This window comes from Girardinichthys multiradiatus, chromosome 5, assembly GCF_021462225.1.
Source record: "Girardinichthys multiradiatus isolate DD_20200921_A chromosome 5, DD_fGirMul_XY1, whole genome shotgun sequence".
Lineage (NCBI taxonomy): Eukaryota > Metazoa > Chordata > Actinopteri > Cyprinodontiformes > Goodeidae > Girardinichthys > Girardinichthys multiradiatus.
Window position 1 is genome coordinate 19,960,400 of NC_061798.1, and position 18,254 is coordinate 19,978,653.

General features: G+C 40.1%; 2 protein-coding genes across 4 annotated transcripts in view; one reads left to right on the plus strand and one right to left on the minus strand.

The window, feature by feature from the left end:
- The window catches only part of tet2 (tet methylcytosine dioxygenase 2), a 44,154-nt gene extending 37,934 nt beyond the window's left edge, over positions 1-6,220 (plus strand). For both annotated transcript variants that reach the window (XM_047364439.1, XM_047364438.1), the window contains exon 10: positions 1,078-6,220. In XM_047364439.1, coding sequence (XP_047220395.1) covers positions 1,078-2,420 — 1,343 coding nt within the window. In that variant the 3' untranslated portion in view covers positions 2,421-6,220. The remainder of the gene's footprint in view (positions 1-1,077) is intronic.
- A 77-nt stretch (positions 6,221-6,297) lies between these two features.
- On the minus strand, positions 6,298-16,051 carry ppa2 (inorganic pyrophosphatase 2). 2 transcript variants are annotated; one of them, XM_047364440.1, is made up of 12 exons: positions 15,775-16,050; positions 12,645-12,709; positions 12,520-12,561; positions 12,373-12,426; positions 11,716-11,835; positions 11,435-11,521; positions 11,202-11,328; positions 8,860-8,987; positions 8,680-8,765; positions 8,534-8,603; positions 6,799-6,838; positions 6,298-6,722 (listed from the first exon to the last, which is right to left on the minus strand). In XM_047364440.1, exons 1-12 carry the CDS (start codon positions 15,974-15,976, stop codon positions 6,700-6,702), a joined length of 1,044 nt encoding a protein of 347 aa, XP_047220396.1. In that variant the 5' UTR covers positions 15,977-16,050; the 3' UTR covers positions 6,298-6,699. The 2 variants fall into 2 exon arrangements, 1 of the variants encoding a protein (XP_047220396.1); XR_007038150.1 differs by having other exon boundaries at positions 6,698-6,722; positions 8,534-8,600; positions 15,775-16,051.
- Between the last annotated feature and the right edge of the window lie 2,203 nt (positions 16,052-18,254).

Here is an 18,254-nt window from a genome sequence, read left to right on the forward strand (position 1 = left end):
CTTGTTGATTCAGATGATTAGGTTCATAGCTCGTTTAGAGACCCTTTTAATGATATGCTAATTTTGTGAGATAGGAATTTTGGGTTTTCATGAGCTGTATGCCAAAATCATCCGTATTAAGACAATAAAAGACCTGAAATATTTCAGTTAGTGTGCCATGAATCTAAAATATATGAATGTTAAATTTTCATCATTACATTATGGAAAATAATGAACTTTATCACAATATGCTAATATTTTGAGAAGGACCTGTATGTGTCTACTTGCACCTGATCAGAGCACAAAATCATTAACCACTAGATAGAAAAAAACAACCAGAATATAAGAGCAGAGCACTGAGGCATCATACCAATGTTCAATGAGCTGTGACCTTTAAACAGACAGCACAACATAGCACAAGGTGAATGGAAAATATGCAAAACAATCAATATTTACAAAAATATGATGACTTTTAAAGAGGACGACAGACACGGCATTAAATAAAGCTGCTCAGAGGTCAGAATAAAAAAAAGCAAGGTCAAAAAGCAGCTAAGAGGGGAGTTCCTCTGCTAAAAACACTGCTGATCAAAAATAACACAAAGGCTTGTGTCACATTTGCAAAAAGCAGTTTGATAATCCCTCAAAATGTGTAGGGAAATATTCAGGAAGGTGTGGGACAACGATCCATGGCACAACAACAAATCCATTTCTAAATAGTAAAAAAAAATATATATATATATATATGAATGGCTTTTGGAGTGGCCTAGTCAAAGTCCTCACCCAAATAATGCTGTGGCATGCCCTTCTAGAGACTGTGTATGGTTGGCTGAATGAAAACAATTCTGCAAAGAAGAGTGGGACTAAATTCCTCCCACTGATGTAAAAGACTTCTAATTAATTTTGTACATAGGACCAGATTGGTTTTTTTACATGTAGTAAAAAAAAAATCATCATTTCCTTTTTTGTATTTACTCAGGTCAAATACTTTTTCACAGCACTGTGTAATTAATAAAAAAAATGTATTTGGAAAAATGACATGAAATCAGTTTGTTTCCCTATCGCAAAGGTTTTAATCTTTTATGGTCTTTTCTTTTCTAGGTGCCATGGGAGTACCCCTGCAGGCAGGTCACCCATCATACCCCCTTGGGGTCATGTCACAGGAAATTAAGCAACAACAGCACCAGGGTGTGTTCCCCGCTCACACCGCCTCACCAAACGCTGCTCTCCCAAGGTTCACCAACAGCACCGGCTCTTTTCCAGGCCCTCCGAAGCCAGGAAGCATTTACACACCACAGCCATCGACACCAGTCGACCCTTACCTTCCTTCACTTCCACACTCTTACATGAATGGGCCAAATCGTCCACAACCAGGTCACCAGTGTAACGGAGGAATGCCTGTTGAAAGATACCATCCATTCTATGCGTCAAACCAAAACCAGCTGGATATCTATCGCCAACAGCGGCCACCGCTTTACCCCGAGCAGCAGTATGGTGTCCAACAACGCTTTGAGTTCACTTATCCATCTAGGTACAGTCAACCAGGCTTCCAGGTTAATGGTTACAGTGCCATGCAACAACCTCAGCCCATAAGACATTATGGTCCTTTCGGCCACAGCAGAAGCTCAGATGCCCGGGTTATTGACCCCCTATCAGGAGCACCCTCTGTTCATGGTGGCATAGAGTATGCACTTGCTGTAGGCAAAGGCAGTCCGTTTGGAGAATACCCAAATCCATATATGCCTCAGAGCCCACACATCCCAGGCCAAGATGCCTTCCATATGCAAATCAAGACAGAGATGGGCTTGCCTAGCCCTCAGATGCTGCCAGCTCAGATCAGTAGTGGCTGTTTAAACCCCGAAACACAGGCAGGGTTGTGTCTTCCCAACGGTGGCCCCATGGGGTCCGTTATTAAGCAGGAGCCTGGAATGCCACCGACACCCACAACCCCAAAAAAGCCAGAAATGTGGTCGGACAACGAGCACAACTTCTTGGATCCGGAGATTGGGGGTGTGGCTGTGGCCCCAAGTCACGGTTCGGTCCTCATCGAGTGTGCGAAACGGGAGCTGCACGCCACAACACCCCTCAAAAACCCAGACCGCAACCATCCAACGCGGATTTCCTTAGTCTTCTACCAGCACAAGAACCTGAACGAGGCAAAGCACGGGCTGGCGATGTGGGAGGCAAAGATGGCAGAAAAAGCTCGAGAGAAGGAGGAAGAAGCCGAGAGGAACCGCGGGGAAGGGACTCCGAGCAAGAGCAGCAAGAAGGGGGGGAAGCGGGAGCATTCAGAGTCTTCAGAGACCACCGGGGAACCTCCATACAAGCGTTTCATCAAAGCACTAATGGAAGGATCGTCATCATCGTTCACAACTAATACTCACGTCATGACAGCTCCATATGCATTCACCAAGGTCACAGGGCCTTACAGTCAGTTTGTGTAGAAAACAACCTCTAAGGAGCCTGAAGGTGCTACAACACAATCCACATGCAACAAATCACTAACAGCAGCCTTGTGATGAAGAAACAAATGTGCTATGTTTCTCACCTCTCACACAACTGAGCTTCACTAGTTGATCCTACTGAGGACCTGGTAACTCTTGCAATATACCAGAAAAAAATATGTGGTGCTTTCAGTCCAACACACAAGGATCTTTTTCAGCTGGAAACAAAGTTTCATTTACAGCAGCTTTATTTTTCTTACAGAATTTCTAATCTTTGCATAAAACACTGACTTTGCAAAGTCCAGGACTCGTGGTGCTGAAAAGTTTGCCCATCCCCACTTTTCTTTATTCAAATGCCTTTACACTAAAACAAGAATACACTCTACAAGAGACTCCCAGATAGTGTACTGGACACTGGTTCACCTGACAGTGAAATCATGAGCATCTCCATCATTTTTAAGAAGTCAGTGTTTCTTGGAGCACTTTTTTTAATCATTCGAGTTCATGTTTCTGACATCATGAAAATAAAATCTACAATGGGGTTATGCTGTATACAAAAATGTGCAGGCGCAACTCAGTAAATTAGAATATCGTCAAAAATGTAACACATTTTTGCAATTCAGTTCAAAAACGTGAAACTCGTTTCATAGGTCCGTTACTCAGTGGTGTATCTTAATTGTTTATTTCTATTAATTTCAAGGATTAAGGCTTAGAGCTAATGAAAACCCAAACTGCAGCTTCTCAGAAAATTAGAAAACTACATAAAGTCAATTAAAAAAGCATTTTTAAAACAGAAACCTGAGCATGTTCAAAATTGTCTTGGTTGAGGCTTTTTGCTTTAATTTCTGCATCAGTGCAGTGTGGCATTAAGCTCATAATGCTTTAATAGCAGCCTTCAGATCCTCTGCATTGGTGGGTGTGGTGGTTCTGGTTCTGTAGGTGTTTTAGGTCAGTAAAACCATGGTTATTAAAACAAGTTGGTACCGTTGGCAGTGTGAGCAAGATTTCTTTGATGATTGCAATGACTGGACTTGATAAAACACCAGTTGATCACTGAATCTGGAAACTTCACATTACCCCTCAAGAGCTTGGATTTTAAAGGATGTAGTTATCCCAATTCTTTGTGCACCTTTTTTTCCTACCACACTTTTCCTTCCACTCAACTTTACATCAATATGCTTAGATATTAATTAGTAATTTGCCCTTCTTGTGGAGGGTGCCAAATAGAAATGGGGCTGTTATTTTAATGTGAAAAAGTTTTATCATGAAGATAAAAGGGATTTATTGTGATAATCTCTTAGTATTTTATGTAGCAAACCCTAAAAATGGTCTGCGAAGATTTTATCTATAGTGGTATTTATGTTTTGTGGGGCTTTTACTATATGCATTGACACACAGTTACAGCTGTAGTCTATTAGTAGTAGTCCTGCTATTCATTTTTAAATATATTTTTGAATACTTTTTGAGAATATCAGCAGCATGTTTTATAATTTCTATCATTATTGCAGCAACTCACGAAGTCCACATGCTTGTGAAGGCTTGATGATATTCATCATCGTAGCATTTCTGTTTTAAAAATCGTTTTTTAATCCGTCTAAAGTAAAACAAGCTGAATATTATTTTATTTTTTATTGGCTCCCAGCCATACATAATCAAAATTACCTGAAAAATGCTTGACATATAACCCATTTCACATTTTGTATTGAATTATTGGAATAATTTTTTAATGATATTCTAATTTAAGGAAATGCATCTGTACTACTTGATTCAAGACATGCAAAAAAAAAAAGGTTCAACTCGTTGGCATATTGGTGCTTTTATCACTCTCCGACGTCACTTATACTGTAAAATTGAGCCATTCAGGTGGTGCATTTTAAACATTTTGAGACAAAAGTACATTTTCTCTTTAGTTTTAAGCAAGTTTTACTTTGCTGTTCTTTGTGACTGTTTTTATAGCTCTTAGCTGTAGGTTTGCCGAACATCCTGGCTTGTGAATATTACATGTAGTTTTTACGTGTGTGGTGCTCAGTAAATGTGCTTTTTATACACTGAGGAACATAAAAACAGGGTAAGCTCAGTGTCAGAGGGCAGCTGGCTTGCTGTTGTGATCGAACTAAGATGAAAAGGTGAGATTTGTACAGTAAGTTAATTACCCAAATTGGACTTTTGGGATTTATGTTGTAAATTGTACCGAGTGTCATTGTGTTTTCTTTAGGTTTCAACTCATTTTATTTTAACCAGGTGCTATTCAGCCTCGTAGAAATGTACAATGTGAAACTTCTGGATAAAATAATGTACAGTAAAAAAAAAAAAAAGAAAAACCTGCCAAATACCTCAAAACTAGCTCGGCAATAGGATTATTACATATCTTTCATCGTTGTGTTCTACTTTGACAATATTAGGCCACCAGAAGGCAAAATGAAGCTCTTTTGTTTCTACTTTCAGTGTGCTTCGAAAGTATTGATTGAAATTTAACATTACTGTAAAATCAGGGACATTTTTAACTAATTTTGTATGCATCATCAAGCCTTATTTTTACAGTCTGACTCGCTATAGCCTCCTGAATCCTGTTTGGGTTCTTGTTTAATAGATTTCACACAAATTCAAATGAAAAAAAAAAAAAAAAATAGATACTATCCTGCAAAATTTCTACTTCTATTTTAGCTAGAGGGTATTTTCTTCAAAAATGAATCGACATAAATGCACTGAGTTGACAAAAGGGAATGATGTTGATCAAGTGAAAGCAATCTGTTTGCTTTTGTTATTAAGACCAGAGCAGTGATTAATGTGCAGTGATTAGAAAATTTTATTTATAACCACTTAGCAACTGTTTAATTATTTGTTCCACCTAATTAAGGCAATTTAATTGAATATCAGTCGTATTTTAGCTAAAGCTCTCTCCAATTCGTTCTCATATTGATTTCTTTGAAAGCACTTCATTTACTTTTCAGGAAAAGATGTAGTAACAAAATAAAATGTTTTATTTAAACAAATTGTACATGTGTTTAAAAGATAAATTATGTTGCATTGTATATAGCAAGAATTTGTATTGCCGGAGTAAAACTCACTGATTTTCATGTTAAGCTCTTTTTGCTTTGTCAAATTGACCCATGGCTCCACAAATATGATCTTTAAAATAAAAATGAATAACTGGAGGATTTTCAGGCGAATAAAAAGATAACAGATTATCCAGGAAGTTTTTTTTGTTTGTTTTTGTTTGTAAATACTACACTCACTTTCACAGCAATGTTTACAGTTTGATGCTAGCTCAGTCATTTAGAGGCTCTAGTTTTTAATCGTTTTATAAAACGGATCTTCATATTAAAAAAAACAAAATGAAAGAAATGTTGAATATCGTTGCACAGGACCCAGCTACAGTAGCAGGTTGTCGATGAGAAAGCCGAGGCACCAGAAGCGGGTTAAAGCATAGCCATACTTGAAGATGCTTCAGTGTTTCTGAGTGAGTCAACTTTACTTGAATGACTTTCCTGACTTAACCTGTGCTTTTCATGTGCTGAACTCAGCAAGGTTAGGCCAGCAGTTCGTACACACTTGGGTCTTTTTGCAGTTAGACACTAAAAGAAAAACCAAAAAGTAAAAACAAAAAAAATAAAAAAATGTTGCCCAAGTTCTCTTGAAGTTTAGTATGCTAAAACAATGAAATGCAGTTGGCTGTTAATACTGTAAGTATTGTAATGGATGCAGTTTATTTGAAAGCTGTTAATTGTATCATTCCTGATGTTGCTGACATGTGGGTGTTCCTTTTTTTTTTTAATAAAACTTATATTTATTTAAAGCAACTGGATTTCATTTTTTTCTACCCATTTAAGGTGAATATTAAATCCTTTAACCAAACAATAATAGAGCTGCACAGAGGACAAGTTTAGCGTACTTTATTCTTTATTCAACATTAGAAACATGTTTTTACGGTACACAAAATGTCTGTCGCTGAGAAAGCAATCTGGTTTCTGGTGATTCTTGTCAGATTAGAGCGTATTTTTCTCCAAGTAACAAATACCCCGGCGCACAACCAAAGTAGTGTATAACTTAAAGGGAAAATAACGTCACCCAAAAGCAGTGTTTGCATGTGTGCTCTGGGCCATATATTCCATACTCCTGGTATTTGATCCTTCTTAATGACATCATAAATGTATTTGGCACGTTACGCCACTGCATGTATCCAAAATAAATCCATCAGCGTACAAACATAAGCAGCGGGATCAGCGATACTCCATATTATGTTAAGACATGTTGATGTTTCCCAGGAGCTTTTAGGGCTTCATATGAAATGCCACTTGTCCACTGCAGGAGATGAAGAGATATTTAGGATGAAATCAGACATTTAAGTACTGATTGTTTCAAACAATGTTTTGCTTACCTTCTGAACACACTTGATGTGCAGTACCAAAAACAGGAGCCTGAAAATGAAATCACTGTCATGTTAATTAATCTAACAAAGTCAGGTTTACTGTTCCAGCCAGGTGTTTACCTACTCTCAAGAGTATAGATGTAATACATTTGGGGATTTAACTAATTTATTTAATCATCTTTTCCAGGTAGCAATAATTATGCAACATCAGTGATTTTTAAAAACCAGGCTTAGTGTGAAAGTTTGTATTTATCCACATAGTCAAAATTAGATATAAAGGCTAAAATATAAATAAAAGCCACCACTAAAATCTGGATAAACTGGATGCTTTTGCAGCCATCAACAAGCTTCTAGTTGGAAGTATTGGACTGACCCGGCTTCTTTGCATAGTCCATAAACTTTCCAAGAAATCAGCATCTGGCCCAATTCAGAGGACTAAGTTTGCTCCATCAACTCAAAAACCAAAAGATGTATGTTTGGGATTGTTGTTGAAACACAGAACTGTGTCCAAATAAAACCATTCGACCCAAACTGTCAACCTTCAAAAAATGACAAAATGTTGGGATATTCCAGACCGATACAGAAACCGTCAAAAGCTCATATGTATGGAACTGGAAAACTGCTGGAACACCAGTGTCATTCCTTACAGTGGAGTAAGTTTTAACATCAACACGGATTGAAACGGTTCCGACCAAGAGACACCTGCTCCATAATGGGCACTGTAAATATGGTCAGATGAGTCAAGGACTGAGTTAACACTTATCAACTTAGTTATCAAGGCGAGGCTTCAAAACAAGAAAACTGCACCAACTGTGAGGAGTGGTAGTGGCAGTATCAAGCTGAGGGCCTGCTCAGTGCGAGGAAAAGGTGCACTGCACAGGTTGGGTAGGGTATCAGGGTTCCTACATGTTTCCATGTGCCCATTTTCTTTTAATGAGTGGACATTTTATCAGTTAAGTCAAAAACCAACTACTGATGCTTAAAATGTTAAGGTCAAGGAGTGACGTGGTAGATCGATTTAATAAAAATCAATGAAAAACCAATGCATTTGTTTGTCCTTACAAATGATGGAAAAAAGAAATTATTCTGGAATAATCAAACATTTGTCTTTTTTTCACACAAATCCAGACCTGGAAAATTATAAAAGGAAAAGACTGCATATAAACCTTGAAGTAAAGAAGATACTGAACTACATCCAAATTCTTTAAATTCATCTCGAAAGGACAGCTAGATGGACGAAACGTCAGAATAATGATCCCAAACACAAACTAGTTTTTGAAGTGATAAATCAGGCTAACATTAAACCTCTGAACGACACAAAGCTCAACCCAAATGAAAATCCACAGACTACACTTAAAAGCCAGGTCCATTAAAAAGGACCAACCCATAAAAATAAACTCTACTATTAGTTGCCGAATATCCATCCAGAATAATACCAGAAGCCATGGAAGTTCTAGAGAAAGTATGTTGTTTCTCTGCAGCATGCTAGGGGACATTTAAGCTAATATTGGAGGTGTATGTATATATTTGAACCTGTGAGTTTACGTCTGACCTTGGGTGGCTTAAACCTGAGCACTATGTGGTTTGACGGTTCTACTCTGGAAAACAATGATTTCTTAAAATTAGCAAAAGCTTCAAATTAATTCGACATTTATGGCAAAGATGACTGCATGTAAACTGTGGACCAGAACTGTCCAACGCTGTTGCCACCAACCGTGTTGAAGAGTTTTTTGGGAGCTCTCACCGATTGAACGACGGCCCTGGCCTCATCAGCGCTCAGCTGGAAAGGGCTGTTACAGCAGGACATATTTCTGCTGAGAAATGAAGTAGTTTGTGATGAAAGTTCAGCTTTCCAGTCTCTACTTTACATGCACACCCTCTTTGCTTTACCATTCAATCCCTCCAGCATTTGTTTGCTTGTGCACAAGAGCCCTCCAGTGTTCATGGGTAGACTTAATGATCTCAACTGCAAAATCCTGTCAGCAAAGAAAAATCCATTTTCAGTACATTCAGTATAAGCTGCTGCACCAGTCCACCAGCTGCTGTGCTCTGTTTGTTTTCAAAACTGGCCTTGTCTTTGAATTCCCCATTGAATCCAAACTGGTTTTCAGGCTTTCCATCGGGCACCTTGTATTTCCTAAACCACTCAACAGTCGCCTCCAAATGACCCGGTCGGCTCCTGCGGACATCTTCTATACCTGAGCGGAGGAGGGAAAGACTTTTTTTTTTTTTTTAAGAGTACCACAGTTTATTCAGCTTTCCATGAAACAGAGAAGATTCATCTTTCTGTTTACACTTGAAATGTAACCAACAAAGGCAGGTTTGGAAGGATTCTAAGAATTAGCCTTAGTGGAAAAAAATCTGAACATACACACAATATGTTTAAAGAGCACCAAATATCAACAAATCCATGTTGACAATGAAAACTCAATGAGCAAATACTATTACCGACAAGTACACAGGACTAATGTGAAGCTACTGTGAGGGTTACCAGCCCTCTCTTTACCCTTCAAAATACAAGTTTCATATAAATATATTAGAATATAATCAAAAAGTTGATTCATTTTAGTCGTTCAATTAAAAGAGAGAAACTTGTGTTAAATAGATTCAACACACACTTTCAGTTAATAAAACCCCCAAATTCTGTTACTATGATAATGACTGCCTCACATTACACCAATACAAAAAAACATTAATACAGAACTATGGTCTGACCTGCAGATTTATAGTCAGTGTTCCACGGCTAAATCTGCCGTGGAACACTGGACCAGCTCTATACCCTCTACAGGGTACTCGAGGGTTCATGGGAGTTTGCCCAACCGGTTCACGTGTTTTGTGGACCTGCAGAAAGCATTCGACTGTGTCCCTCGTGATGCCCTGTAGGGGGAGCTCCAGGAGTATGGAGTTGTGGCACTTTATTAGGGGCCATCCAGTCTCTGTACAAGCGGAGCAGGAGTTTGGTCCGCATTGCCGGCACTAAGTCGGACCTGTTCCCGGTGCATGTTGGACTCCGACAGGGCTGCCCTTTGTCACCGGTCCTGTTCATAACTTTTATGGACAGGATTTCTAGGCGCAGCCAAGGGCCGGAGGGGGTCTGGTTTGGGGACCAGAGGATTTCATCTCTTCTTTTTGCAGATGATGTGGTCCTGCTGGCCTCCTCTAGCCAAGACCTACAGCATGCGCTGTGGCGGCTGAGATGAAGATCAGCTCCTCCAAGTCCGAGGCCATGGTTCTTGACCGGAAAAGGGTGGTTTGTCCTCTTCAAGTTGGAGGGGAGTTCCTGCCTCAAGTGGAGGAGTTTAAGTATCTTGGGGTCTTGTTCACGAGTGAGGGAAGAATGGAGCGGGAGATCGACAAACGGATCGGTGCGGCTGCCACAGTAATGGGGGCGCTGTGCCGGTCCGTTGTGGTGAAGAGAGAGCTGAGCCGAAAAGCAAAGCTCTCAATTTACCGGTCGGTCTACGTTCCTACCCTCACCTATGGCCATGAACTTTGGGTCATGACCGAAAGAATGAGATCCTGGATACAAGCGGCTGAAATGAGCTTCCTCCGTAGGGTGGCCGGGCACTCCCTTAGAGATAGGGTGAGGAGCTCGGCCATCCGGGAGGAGCTCGGAGTAGATTTGCTGCTCCTCCACATCGAGAGGAGCCAGTTGAGGTGGCTCGGGCATCTATACCGGATGCCTCCTGGACGCCTTCCTCGGGAGGTGTTCCAGGCACGTCCCACCGAGAGGAGGCCCAGGCGACGGCCCAGGACACGCTGGAGGGACTATGTCTCTCGGCTGGCCTGGGAACGCCTTGGGCTCCTCCCGAAGAAGCTGGAGGAGGTGTCTGGGAAGAGGGACGTCTGGGCGTTTGCAGAATCAGTCCTGATTTGAGGTGCCATGTCATCTGCTGGTGTTGAAACACTGTTTTATCAAGTCTAAAGTCAGCGCAGAAGCTTTATGGAGATGCCGATTTCATTTTCCAGTATGACTTTTGCATCTGCCCACACTGCCAAAAGGTACCTAAAGCTGGACCAATGACCGTGGTGTTACTGTACTGGATTAGTTGGCCAACAAACTCGCCTGACCTGAAGCCCACAGAGTCTATGGAGTATTGTCAAGAGGAAGATAAGAGACACCAGAGCCCCAACCACGTGTTGAATGTATCTAATGTATAGCACATAGAAATACTTCTTACTAGGTTAACATCTCTGGTCTAATTGTATTTTGGTATTTCATTGGCTGTAAACCATAATCATCAAAACTACCAGAACTGAACACCTGAGATACCATTCTGTGTGTAACGAATCTATGGAATATACGCATTTTCATAACAGTCAGTCTTCTTTTATTCTCCGGGTCATAAATGCACAGATGTATTCCAGGATCATGCTGAAGACTGTTGTTCACTTATGCTTACGACACTCACAGTTCAGCTTTTCAGCATCTGGATCGTTTACGTTGATGGCGATGACCTTCCAGTCCATCTCTCCCTCATCGATCATTGCCAGGATACCCAGGACTTTTACTTGGATCACCTGACCTGGAGAGCAAACCTGAAGGCAGGTAAATGGTAGACATAGAGTCCAAAAACACACATTTATGCATTAACAAGTATAGACATACGTTGCAGTGTATACAGACATCTGTAGCAGAGCTTACCTGGGCGCTGATGTCACAAACATCGATGGGATCATTGTCACCGCAGCACTTTGTTTCTTCGTCTTTGTGATTGGGATCCTCCCAGGTCTTTACCGAGGAAGAGTCCAAAAAGCAAGTAAGAAAGTCAAATCTTTTGACAGCCGACAAAATACACAATAAAATGCAAAAGGACACTGCAAGAATGTCGACTTGTACAGCTGGTACTACACTGAAACTAGAGGATATCCTTGACACTCAAGATAATAAAACAATCAAGCATATGCCCTGAAGAAACGTCTCACCTGTGGGAGTGCCCCATAGTTCCAAATGTATCCTTTATGAGGAAATATGTTAGCAACATATCTGAGCTTTCCCTTCTTCACATCTTGTTTGATAGGATTCAGCAGCTCCTTTGTTGCAATCTGGGGAAAAAAGTAATAATATCTATAAAATGTGCATTTATATGAGAGGTGCACACTGATTCGCAATCATCATCACAAGATCAATGTCTGCAATATCGTAGTCACAAAGGAATACTTGGATGCAATATTAGGTAGGCTATAATACTTTAGATGCTGTGCATTAAAAAACTCAAGTATAACTGGTAGCTTGGATGGACTTGACTCCCAACAACTGACACAGATCCTGGTGACGACAATCAAAACGCTCGAGGAGAGGAAAGGAGCGGGAAGATAAGAAAAGCTGCAGAATTGAGCTTAAAAATGATCAAAGGACATCCTATTCATGTAAAGGTGTGTATTACTGGCCAATCCCAGCATATGAACAGCTGGAAACAATCGTAAATTAAAGACCACACCTCGCCCACAGAATTTACAAAAGGAACAAAGAAAAGACGGTAAAAACTGTCAAAAAACAAATGTCATCAAAAGTAGTAATTATTCAGTTTTATCACATATTTTTAATAGGCATACAGATAAATAAGGAAGCTTTTCCCTCACTTCCATTTTAGCATTAGTCCAACGAGGCACCTCAACCACCATGTTGTACAGCACCTGGAAGTGAAAGAAACAGCTAATAACTGCACAAACCGGGGCACAGCATGCATGTATACAATAGTCTTATACGATATCTAAATGGGACAATACCTTATTCTCACTCTTAGGTTTTTTAGCTGGCACATCATCATCCTATCAGGAGAGAAAAATAAACAGTAATTGTTTAAATGTTAAGTCTTCAGCAGAAACTAAAAGCCTGGCTGTTAACCAGTTACCTGCTCCGACTCAGCTATGAGTGGAATATCGTGGAATGGTGAAATGTATTTCCCATCAGAGGTTTCTAGGAGATCATAAACACCTGTGTTAATAATTCTTAAAAAAGGGAAATAAGGCATGTATAAAGAACCGCAAGGCATTGGGAGAACAGAAGAAATAAAACATGTTTTGTACTGTATGATTGTGTTACTTTTCCTCATAGATCTCCTTATAAAACAGCTGAATATAATCAATATGAAAGCAACAAGGAATCCATTCATAAAGCTACCAAAAATGACACTAAGAATTTTCCTTTATTTACTGCAGGGTTACGTGTAGTTGTCCGCAGTACATAATATGCACGACACCATCGGCGAGTCTGCCGCTACTGCCTGAGCGCCTCATCGCTGGATTGGTGATTATACAGGTCCTTCTCAAAATATTAGCATATTGTGATAAAGTTCATTATTTTCCATAATGTCATGATGAAAATTTAACATTCATATATTTTAGATTCATTGCACACTAACTGAAATATTTCAGGTCTTTTATTGTCTTAATACGGATGATTTTGGCATACAGCTCATGAAAACCCAAAATTCTTATCTCACAAAATTAGCATATCATTAAAAGGGTCTCTAAACGAGCTATGAACCTAATCATCTGAATCAACGAGTTAACTCTAAACACCTGCAAAAGATTCCTGAGGCCTTTAAAACTCCCAGCCTGGTTCATCACTCAAAACCCCAATCATGGGTAAGACTGCCGACCTGACTGCTGTCCAGAAGGCCACTATTGACACCCTCAAACAAGAGGGTAAGACACAGAAAGAAATTTTCATGTCATTCGGAAATCAAGGTGCCAGAGTCTGGAGGAAGACTGGGGAGAAGGAAATGCCAAAATGCCAGAAGTCCAGTGTCAAGTACCCACAGTCAGTGATGGTCTGGGGTGCCGTGTCAGCTGCTGGTGTTGGTCCACTGTGTTTTATCAAGGGCAGGGTCAATGCAGCTAGCTATCAGGAGATTTTGGAGCACTTCATGCTTCCATCTGCTGAAAAGCTTTATGGAGATGAAGATTTCATTTTTCAGCACGACCTGGCACCTGCTCACAGTGCCAAAACCACTGGTAAATGGTTTACTGACCATGGTATCACTGTGCTCAATTGGCCTGCCAACTCTCCTGACCTGAATCCCATAGAGAATCTGTGGGATATTGTGAAGAGAACGTTGAGAGACTCAAGACCCAACACTCTGGATGAGCTAAAGGCCGCTATCGAAGCATCCTGGGTCTCCATAAGACCTCAGCAGTGCCACAGGCTGATTGCCTCCATGCCACGCCACATTGAAGCAGTCATTTCTGCCAAAGGATTCCCAACCAAGTATTGAGTGCATAACTGTACATGATTATTTGAAGGTTGACGTTTTTTGTATTAAAAACACTTTTATTTTATTGGTCGGATGAAATATGCTAATTCTGTGAGATAGGAATTTTGGGTTTTCATGAGCTGTATGCCACAATCATCTGTATTAAGACAATAAAAGACCTGAAATATTTCAGTTAGTGTGCAATGAATCTAAAATATATGAATGTTAAATGTTCATCATGACATTATGGAAAATAATGAACTTTATCACAATATGCTAATATTTTGAGAAGGACCTGTATTTCTAGCTGTGTCGCGCTGCACAAAAACTATGTTTCCATAACTCCTGCTGATGAACCTAAAATACTGAGATTATTTCATATAATTTCTGTTATTGATCCAGCAAAATTATGTTTGATGGATTTAAAGATGAGCAGGATTTTTTAAAATGATCCTAAACTTAGCACAAAAAATCTGGAAAATTGTGTTTCACTTTTATTTTTTGGTTGGCTGCTCATTCAGGTCACACTGTTGCGTGACCGTATCCGATTCTTCAACAAACATTTGTCCCAGTTCAACCAGTGCGTTTGTATTGGTCATTCTGGCATGAACCGCACACCCAAACTGATTTCATGAGTGTTCAGTGAGGTTGAGGTCAGGACTGCAGGCAGGTCCTTCCATCCTCTCCATTCCCAAACACTGGAGGTCGCCTCTGGTTAACCTCGCTCTGTGGGGGCAAGTGTTGACATGTTGGAGGGTGGAGTCTGGTCCCTGAGAGCAGACACATGGAATTGCCACCGACTGCAGAATCTCATGGGGGCGCTGCCTCTCTGCATGGGCGCAACTCACATCCTTAATCCTGCTGTTCAACACACGAGTACATTTACCCCACAAATAACATGTCTGCTTCAGTGCAGGATATTCTCCACTGATGTGAAAACATTTCCTACAATAACTAACTGGAGTTTTGGCAGAATAAATGGCTATTACAAGCTAAATACTTGAAACATAGTTTAATCAGTAAAAAATGTGGATCATTCATTATCGATTACTAATTAAAAGATGCCGTCTTTGTTTTCAACCTGCATACATTATCTTGGTATCGTGAAAGTTCCTTTAATGCATTTTAGATGAAATTATTTATTAGGAACATTTTGTAATCACACCTGTAACAAGAGGGCACATCAAATGACAACACACTAAAGTACCACTATCCCTTAGGAAATACTACTTTAAATAGGCCAGCTACAATACATCATCATTAAAACTGTCTGAAATGACAAAAAGGGCAGCATCATTGTTAGAAAGAGCACCGTGAGTTACCATGGTAACTACAAGGCACTAGGTAAAGTTGATCCAGTTGTCCCCCGGTTCTCAGGGCCCAATGTCCTGAACGTCCTAGATGCGTCCCTGCTGCTTTCAATAATATCATTACTTCCTCAGCATATCATCAAGTTCTGCAGAATCCTGGTAAAGATCCATTCATTTAAATCACCTGTGTGCCCCACGGAGAGACATTAAATGCATGCAGGGAAACAGGAAATAATAATGGTCGACTGCTTTCCTTTTCAATAGCAAATCATTTGAATCCACTTGAGTTTGTGCATTTGCTTTAGCTCCAGTTGTAAAGAAAGGCAACACGCCCACAAAGCGCTGTTTCTGCACCTGAAAGGTCAATCATTTACCTCGACCAGAAGCCATGACTACCTGTCAGACCAGTTATCTCTACAGAAATAAAAACATACGGTTACGCATGGCTCCATTCATCATGGCGGAGATGAACTTACTAAAATAAATGCGGTAGTCTGGAGTATTCGGGCGTCCTCTCTGCTCCGTTTGATAGTGCATCGTTTTCATGGAAAGATACAAGTGTGGCACAGCTGCTGCTGTGTGTGTGACTGTGACCCCTCTTTCGATACAGGAAGCGGGAAACGGGCCGAAAAATCTCGCCAAGCGGCCGAGCGTGGAGCGGGGCAGCTGCGGTCGCATTATAATCTACACACTTCCCCACATCCAGTCAGTTCCTGCTTCCCTTCCTGCTCTGCGTCCGGGAAATGTGACGCCTTGACTTCCGGTTAGATTTTCAAAGTAAAATGAGTCTTGACAGGAAGCTGTAAACAGGTGGCAAAATTCACATAATAAATTGCCTTTCAATGTACACTCACCGGCCACTTTATTAGGTACACATGTTTAATTGCCTGTTAATACAAATGGCAGGCCATTTCAATCACATGGCAGCAACTCGATGCATTTAGACTTCTAGACATGTTAAAGAGGACTTGGTGAAGTTCAATCCAAGCATTAAGATGGGTAAGAAAAGGTACTGAAGTCGCTTCAGTGAAGTGACTTTAAATGTTGCATGTTTGTTGGTACCAGAAGGGTATTTCAGAAACTGCTGATTTACTGGGGTTTACATAAAATATGTTGGCCTCTGAAATGAAGATGAAAATGCGTTGTTAATGTCAGAGGAAAGCAGACTGGTTTCAGATGATAGAAATATAACCTCTCTATACAACTAGTTAGGGGTGGCGAAGTTCAATCCTTAAGAGCCCCTATTCTCCAACTTCTGGAGGCATCCCTACTCCAGCACACCTGAATCAAATGGCTGAATTCCCTCTTCAATTTCATCTGCATTCAGCTTTGCAGAGGCCTGGTAACCAGCTAGAATATTCAGAATACCATCACTGACAACATGCTAATCCTTGAAACAGAAAGGCTACGGATGCTGAAGATTACAACCTGGGGCACTGCTATGAACTAAGAACAGTGAACTAAAGCTACAATTTACACAGAGTCACCAAAGCTAGACAATAACAGATTAGAAAAACATTGTCCTGGACCCTCAATGTCAACAACATCATTCAGGGGTCAGAATTTGATTCTCTGAAGGTTAGACAAAGATTAAGCTTCATGCTCCAAAGACCCTAAAGCTGAGGGAGGCATCAACTGGTTAACCCATACTAACCACAACTCCGGGTTTGTTCTGATGTCCACAAGGTCTTGTATTCTCACACAAATCTGACATTTCAGAAAATTCTCATATAATTTCTTGGTAGCAGTCTTTTATGCTGCTGAAGTGTCATTTGGCCATTGTACATGCAGCCAGATTTGCATTTAAGTGACAACATGGAGCCTCGTCTCAGTCGGCCAGTAGGTCCTGAATTATCAGCTTGACAAACTGGATTTTTGACCAGCTCCTTCCAGATACCTTCTATTCTAACATTTTTTCTGACATAAATCTGTATTTATAAGTTCTCTTAACAAGTATTTTACCCATCCACCTTATAAGTGCTGCTGCTTTATTTTACTGCCATCTAGCTGTCATCTTTGCTCCCTTATACATTTTAGCATGGCAACAACAGTGTGTCTCTTAATGCTTTTGTTTTGATAAACACATTTTAAAACAATGGATTTCACTGTGAAACTCTTCGTATATTAATCCACATCAAGATATTCAACAACTAAGTAATCTACGACTTATTATCCCACTTAGGAGCTTCAACAAAGGTTCTACTCTTGCCTTTATTTGCCCGCAACCTACCCTTTTGTTCTTTTTGAATTTTAACCTCCACAATACATCATGATCAAAGTTCACACATATATATATCTTGAACAAACACCCCACCCACTCACCTTGATGTGCCTCCTTTATAGTTGGTCTCTCTTCAAACAAAGGACAAACATAGATGCCAGCATACCTGCCATAAAAGCTGGTGTGTCAAAATCTTTAGTTATTTTATAATCTCACCAAATGAGCTTTGACAAAAATCTCTAGATGCATGTTTCCAGTCTACAGCTTGGTTTTCATTACATTAAGTTACAAGCTTAATTTTGAAATACTTTTTTGATAAACCTATGAGGACAGCCAGAAAGGAAGAATAGATTTTCTGTTTTGAGGTTGAAGCTCATGGTCCCTTTAAATCTAAGTGCCCTTGTCTGTATAGCTTATCTAGGTTTAAAAGAGTATGCCTCTGTCTTTCAGCAAAGTGCACTATATGTTAAATGCTTCCTTAGCGCCCTTAGCGCCCTCGGCACAAAGCGATTATTCTATGCAACCAGATTATGCTATTTTCTCTCTTGCATGTTTCCTAACAGTGTTTGAGTCTGTATGGTTTAATATATAAGTCTCCCCTGGTAAATCAACTAATCATTTACATTTCCCTAATGGAAAAGGAGGTGTAACCAGTTACTGAGGGCATATGCTGTACAGTACAAGTCATTTTTGGTAGGTGACTTAAAATGTAATTCATTTTTTGTTTTTTTTGTT

Coding starts and splice junctions, on each gene's coding strand:
- ppa2 (XM_047364440.1), bottom strand. CDS start 15,976: ATGCGACCGCAGCTGCCCCGCTCCACGCTCGGCCGCTTGGCGAGATTT. Junction 11,522..11,715: donor ACTATGGGGCACTCCCACAG/GTGAGACGTTTC, acceptor TCCTCGGTAAAG/ACCTGGGAGGATCCCAATCA. Junction 8,604..8,679: donor AATGCTGGAGGGATTGAATG/GTAAAGCAAAGA, acceptor TTCATTTCTCAG/CAGAAATATGTCCTGCTGTA.